We start from the raw sequence: 7147 nt of genomic DNA, 5'->3' as shown, positions 1-7147 counted from the left end.
AAAACGTAGTGATCCAAGCCAATGGCAATTTTTATCATTTTTTTTTCTTCATTATTTAATTTATTTATTCAAAAAATATAGCAAAAATTTAATGAAGAGTATAATTTAAACTATATAGGCAATTTATGTTTTTGATCTTAAGCTAGATAGAAACTACAGAAATACCATGAAAAAAGGTAGCAACAAAATAAAGTAAACTGAAACTATTGAGATATGGTTTTATTCAACATTTGTTTTCAAGAAAATTAACTACTAAAAATAATTGTGATCTGATGAAATATTAACTCGTGTTGTTTCTAATGCCTCCTTAAGTTTTTTATTTTCTTCGATGATACGTTCTTTTTCGAGCCGTTCGCTACTTATAGTTGCAATAAGTTCCAGTTGCCTTTTTTGGAGCTTACGATAATCATCATTTAACTGTTTATTCATTTCTCTTTCCTGGCGAAGCAAAATTCTTAATCGTTCTTCAGTTGAAATGTTTTCTTGATAAGTACATGGAATTGTTATTGTACAATTACCTAAAATTTAAGAAAAAAAAATTCTAGAGAAAGGTGAAATTATTCAAGATTTATTTAAAATTTGAATGCTATTCAAAAATGCACCTTCTTGAATGTTCAATGACCAAATATAAAAATATATTAAACATATTAAAATTTTACAAACATACTTGATGGTCTAGGTAAGCGCGATTTATTGTGAGAACCAATATCAGATTCACGCAATATTTTTTTTCTAGAACCTTTCGCATCGTCAACGACTGATTTTTTCCTCTTAGTTACATTTAAGCTAGCATTTATGGATGAGTCATACTCATTATTTTGAATTCTGGTTTGAATTTGTCGAGGTTTCAAGATAGCACACCAGTAGGCTACAATAATGACAGTGCGCCATTTTGCTCTTAAAATTTTTAATTTTTTCTGATGCTTGACGATTTTTTGTAAATCACCCGCTAGTTTCTCGTCGACTGTTTCTTTTTTCTCGCTTCTAAAAAAGATTTTGGAATTTCCCAACTTAAAATCCCTCCATTTGAGGCCACACGCTCGAATCAATTCACTGCATATTTTCTTTCGATTATTAGAAGTATGTTCACAAATGAGATGTTTGAAAATATCATAAAAATCGTCGATTCCAATAAAAGTCGGAAATCCGATCCTCATCAACTCTTTATAAGATATACAACACGATGAAACTAATTGGGATAGTACATAATCTTCATCAAATGTATCATTTAATTGTTTTGTGTTTGGTTTAATACACCTAATAAATGAGCACTCCTATAAACAAAAAAATTAAAAAAATGTATATATAATAATATTAAAAACCAAAAAGAAAACTGGTACTTCTTGATAGAATTTAGATCAGACATTCGTACTTACAGTTTTGATGAGTTTGTTGATAAGTTCATTCGTTCCCATTTTTAAGACTAATGTAGATGATTTAGTATGTGAGTTCATTTGTGGGATATTTCTATCGCTGTTTACGTCTTGATTTCTGTAGTATATTCCACTACATATATCCTTTATAGCCTTTGGCACGATGTCTTCATTCTTTTCTAAGAAATTGGACTATGAAATATTATTTAAAAAATTTGTTAATATGTTTCTTGATATGGCATAAAAAATAATTCAAATATTATGTAGTTTTCAAAGAACAATTAAAATAGAAGTAGTTAACTTACAACATTATAAACTACGTCTCCAGCAAAGTGTTGTACAATGAATTCGTTACGTTGACAACCTTTTTGTTTAAGCAACTGTGGATGATTCAGCAAAATATTTTGAAGGAGCACTTCCGAACTTTGGCATTGAATTTTCATCGTATCATCCAAAATTTTAAAAATCCCGTTATATTTATGATCGAACACGTCTGTAATAGTATATTTAACATAAGGTATTTTTAAAATATATGTGGTTTGAAACCATTCAAAATTATTTTTATCGAAAACTCACCCAAAATAATGCTGTTGTCTAGAAATGGAATCTTTGGCAGCTCCAAACACTCTTTGGCGTACCATTCTTCTTCGTCTTTAATCATCAATTTCACAAACATCTGTTGCACTCTTTCGTTTACGTAATTAATGCACATTTGTTCGAAATAGTTTTTTTCGAATGATTCTAGAGAGAAGAATTAGCATTATTAGAAATATAGATATATGCAGATATTTGAATATTTATGAATAAATTTACCAAATCCTGCTATATCCAACATGTTTATTTGCATTTTAGTGTATGATTGTGTATCACTAGATAAAGTTTTGTTGACCAGAAACATCACCTCTTGAAATACATGTTCGTATAAAATTTTCACCAAACTGTTCTTCGCTTTGTTCGCTTTTGATAAAGATAAATCCATACTACAAGAATTGAATAGTTATAACAAGTTATAAATACAATTTTAAGGTAAAATTATGAAATCCAAAGTACTCACATGATTGGATCGGAACCGTTTAATTCGATAACCCGCGTTAATAATGCTCCTTTGAGTAATCGCTGATCAGTATTCAAAAGGTGAGCACTCTGCTCTAAATGAGGTATCGATGATTCAGATATTGTACACTTTTCCGATTCTAATTGCGTTATAACAACGTTGCCCAGATGTAAAATTGCACCCAGTATTTGATAAATTTGAGTTCTTTTTTCACGGGATATTCCAAAACTGGCCAATGCCCTATCAACAGTAAGGAGTTTTATCGAACCATTTGAGTTGTTTTGTCCCCGACAATCTGACAAGTACTGTGAATAGAGGGAAGAATAAGAAAATTAACAAAAAAAATCGATGAATATGTGATATTTCCTAGCATATTTCATTCCATGCTCGTTTTTTTTTTTAATTTATGACTCACCACATAATTAGTAGCGTAATCAAGTTTGAGATCACCACATATATCTGTTGTTTCAGATATTAGAGAATGAAAAATGTGAAAATTTGTTTCCTTTTCATTTCGGAGATATACTCGGTTGCTTTCGAGCAATAGATATGAGAATTGAACTGAAGCCAGTGCTAAGTCGGAGTTCAAGTTGATCTGCAAAAATATAAATTTCTTATATGATCAATTTTAAAACAATATCAGTACCGACCTCTGTAAGCTTAGTGAACCGGGAACTGTTTTTGTTGAAGCTTGTTGTAGCGTTGCCAAATAGCTCAAAAATCAGGTTTGTAGCAGAAATTCGTTCTTTGATGTGATTAGACAGCGATGAATATCCTAAGAAAGATAGCAAATGCATTGCACTTTCCGTTTTCCCTGAACCTGTCTCTCCGGTAAAAAGTATTGAGTGCGGTTTGTCGGGAGATATTTTTCGGATTATTCTGTTGGCTACAAGAGAATTTATGTGTATATTTCACTTTAAAAAACCATTACCGCACAAGACTTACCAATGGCATACAAGTGCGGCGGCAACTCATCATTTAAATCTTTTTTGTACAAAAAATTTTTATCTTCTGTATATAGACCACTAATCCTCTTAAACGGATTTATAGCAATTATAACTTTCGCCACGAATGTCTGCCAAAAAATATATGAATATAATTTGATTAATGAAAATTATTATTAAACTCTATACTGAGCTATACTAATTACTCACATAAATATTGTTGGTTTTAAACCTTTGTTTTAAACAATCAATAATGTCTTTTTCACTTTTGAATACACAAATATCTGTGATATCCATTTTGGAAAAAAAAATATTAAAATTTCAATCAATATCGTAATAATATAGCCATAAAATAAATTCAAACGAGAGTAAAAAACAGCACAGAATGCTAGACCAATGGAAATTTTGATATTTTGACATTTAAGTCAAACACACATGCAACTACTAGGCAACTACTACATACACAACTAGAAACTTCACCGATATAGTGTGTGCATGGTATTCAACCAATACACATAAACCACAGTTTGAGAAAGTGCGCATCAACTACCGCATCAAGCACATCACACGAAATGCTTGTATATATATATAAATGCGTACCGAAATTATGCCCAAACTGTGACATTGCTAGCGCCACGACGGAATTCAATGTAATCTACACTAAGTTGCCGCCAAATAGTGAAAAGACTTTTGCTCAGTTGCAACCAACGGACTAGAGCTCCATAGTTGTCCGTAGTGGCGCTAGCAGTGCTACAGTTTTGCATTTTATACAGTCTCTTATGGAGCATAATTTCTGTATGTATAAATGTATACACAATATTCCAACAAATTTGAAAAACGCATTACTGTTAATAACAATAATTACATCGATGAGATCGGAGCTCTGCAACGTAGAAATATTACAGTCTATATATTTCCTGAATTCTTATCTAGATTCTTATATTGATTTGCATAAATTATTTCACAAAAAAATGCGACATTATATTATGTAAAAAAAATTAGAAAAAAATGTTTTAAGTTTTCATTTATAGTTATTTATAGTTAGTTTAATTCTTAACCGCCATTTATGAAGTTACAACCAAATGAATAAAAATGAAAGTAAATAAAACTCTGTGAAATATTCTAGGAAATATTCAAACTTAATTTCAAGTTGAAATCATATCTCTATTCGCTAAGAAAACGAAAGAACAGTTACATTTGTCCGAGCATTTGTCGTTCTACAAAGCATGTGAAAAAGAATATACACAGACACTCACACACGTTGGGACAAATACTCAATCAACTCAACTGCGGTTAGCAACTTCAACGAAACAAATGCAAAATATAAACAAAAAACACATGCCAATACATCTAGCAATACATTAGCTGATGTGACTAGTATGAAATATATTTGTATTTGTGCACGTTTTTGACAAATCTCTGGAGATGTTGAACTTCGTATTCTAGTTCGTATTGAACATCTAGTTGAACATTCAAAATCGCGAGCAAAATCATATTAGTTGTCGTTGGTAAACCATTTGGACTAATAAATTAAGTTAAAGTTAAAGCAGAAGCAAAATATATCTAGAAGAGTGCTTAATTATTGTTACAATTGAACAAAAAAAACACTGTTTTTCATCGAGCACTAGATCGAGCATCATCAAAGGTAGCCATGGCACCAATGACTCGTCGAAAATCTTTTTTTGTTCAGAAAGTGGACAATCCAACAATGGAAGATCTTTTCTTGGAATTAAAGCAGAAGCAAAGGTATTTTTTCAAATATGGATAAAAGACCTAATTTGTTTTAAATACGCGATGTGCTAAAAATATTTTTTTTGTTCATTTTATGTTTCTTTATATCGATAGAAAAATGGACAGCAAACAATGTCCAAAAAAAATCCCACAAAAGAAAATCAAACGCGTTAAGATTCCTGTCGTCAAATTGAAGAAGGTTTGTGAAATTAAATTTGGAAAAATTAATAAACACATTACTATATTATAAAACGGTACTATGATTTTATTTTTCCAGGCATCTGATCGTGTACTACAACATCGAGAACTTGTTGATCCAATGCAAGATTTTATTCGGGATTTGAAGCAAACGGCACAAAATCTGAAGAAAGTCACTGACTACCGTGTCGACAATGGAATCGTTATTATTGATGACTAGATTGATGATTAGGACCTTCACACTAAGAACTTTTAATTTTTTTATCATCATATTTTGTTGGCGGTGAAACACGTTTAAATTTTCAACCAGTCACAATCATTCTAGCAATCATTATATTAAGCGCTAAGCACGACTGAACGAAATTAATGACTTGATTTGTTGCTATATATATATCGATAAAAACTATATTTGTTTTTTACCATTGCCAATCTTCGCAAATCTTGGTCTTGATTCAATTTGTAAATTTAATAAAGTTTAACTTTCATTAATTCCACTCAAGTTATGGTTGAGTTTCATTTTTTTAGATTTTGCCGCATTTTCAGGTTGTTTTTTTATATCATATGTGAACATGTATGATATGCACACATGTGTTATTGTTTACACTAGTGTTTACAAATATTCATTAACATGTGCGATCATATCAATTTGTTTTGTTTTTTTTTTTTGCGCATATGTCAAGGTATTTGTTGTTACCGGCATTTCACATAACCTCAAATTTCACAAGTTTTAGATTCATTGTATTCCGTTGCGTTTAGTTAGTACAGCGCTAGGTACAGCGGTACATGGTGACATATTCGAATTTTTTTATATTGGCCACCATTGAATCAGAGAACTTTGATTCGTTTGCAACACAGTTTAACAATTAAAAGCGATTAATTTATCAGTCGAATTTTTAGGAATTCTATCATTTTTGGTTAAATTAAAAAGAATCAAATACGTGAAAATCAAAAAAATGAAGCCTTTTGTCGGTAAGTTTATTTAATTGTTTATTATTTCTATGTGTTTCAGCAAATATTTATTACTTTATACAAATGTATAGGAAAGTCGGGTCAAAATCATTCCGAGGAATATTGGTTGAAAAAATTTGGAATCAAAAAGCAATGCATGATCAAATTACGGCGTTGTGATGGTACGTACTTCAATATTCATATACGTTTAAATATAAACAATATAAATATTGGTAACTATGTAATTTGGTTTAATTTTAGCCATATCGGCAAACATTTGTTGCAAATGCCTCCATTTTGGTAACAAAACGCATGAATGTGACGAGCAACAGGTTGAACGTAACCTTAACTCGTTTCAAGAGTTTTCGGCTAGTTTGACGGTAGCAAACTATCGTTCAAAGATGATGGTGATTCCAGAAAAACGACAAGCATCCAAACCACAAGCATCTGAACCACAACCACCACCGCCTCCACCACCTCTCCCATCAAGTTTCGGTGCCAATTTCAAGTTGTCGTGGAATGAACTGAAAAGACTAAACATCAGAAGTTATCCCACCGTTCAAGCTGGTCAACCGTCTGAGTGGCCAGTGATTAGAGCCATTCCACCAAATGTACCGGTCAATATGCGTGCCACGCTCCAAGGATTAAACTCCGAATTGGCAATGGTATTGTAAGTATTTTGATCAACTTTGATTTATAGTATACGATGACAGAACTAAATGTTTCTTTCAAATATTGTTATATTTTCAGGCCGCGTTACAAACGTGATTAAATTGGAATTCATTGAAGATGCAGAATGAATGATCCAAAAATGTTTTTTGCTTCCTTCAAATCGTTTCAAATGAATTTAAATTAAGCCTGCCAGATCGCCCGGATAAATCCGGTGTCGCCCGGATTTT

General features: G+C 31.4%; 1 protein-coding gene across 1 annotated transcript; it reads right to left on the bottom strand.

The window, feature by feature from the left end:
• Positions 1–252: 252 nt before the first annotated feature.
• LOC116346052 (unconventional myosin-VI-like) lies at positions 253–3668 on the bottom strand. The gene is made up of 11 exons (XM_031775954.1): positions 3582–3668; positions 3373–3502; positions 2954–3022; positions 2843–2886; positions 2428–2732; positions 2187–2353; positions 1950–2114; positions 1679–1866; positions 1377–1565; positions 1178–1274; positions 253–518 (listed from the first exon to the last, which is right to left on the bottom strand). Exons 1-11 carry the CDS (start codon positions 3666–3668, stop codon positions 253–255), a joined length of 1707 nt encoding a protein of 568 aa, XP_031631814.1.
• Positions 3669–7147: the final 3479 nt, after the last annotated feature.

Source organism: Contarinia nasturtii, unplaced genomic scaffold (genome assembly GCF_009176525.2).
Source record: "Contarinia nasturtii isolate CC-2019 unplaced genomic scaffold, AAFC_CNas_1.1 Cnas_scaffold_1424, whole genome shotgun sequence".
NCBI classification, from domain to species: Eukaryota; Metazoa; Arthropoda; class Insecta; order Diptera; family Cecidomyiidae; genus Contarinia; species Contarinia nasturtii.
Note: the sequence above shows the minus strand (reverse complement) of the source record. Positions and strands in the feature narration are given on the sequence as shown.

Excerpts from the sequence above, each read along its gene's own strand:
- LOC116346052 (XM_031775954.1), bottom strand. The coding sequence starts at position 3,668 with ATGGATATCACAGATATTTGTGTATTCAAAAGTGAAAAAGACATTATT. Across the intron at positions 2,733-2,842 it reads ATTACGCTACTAATTATGTG|TACTTGTCAGATTGTCGGGG; the intron begins GTGAGTCATAAA and ends CTCTATTCACAG. Across the intron at positions 2,354-2,427 it reads AACGGTTCCGATCCAATCAT|TATGGATTTATCTTTATCAA; the intron begins GTGAGTACTTTG and ends CAATTCTTGTAG.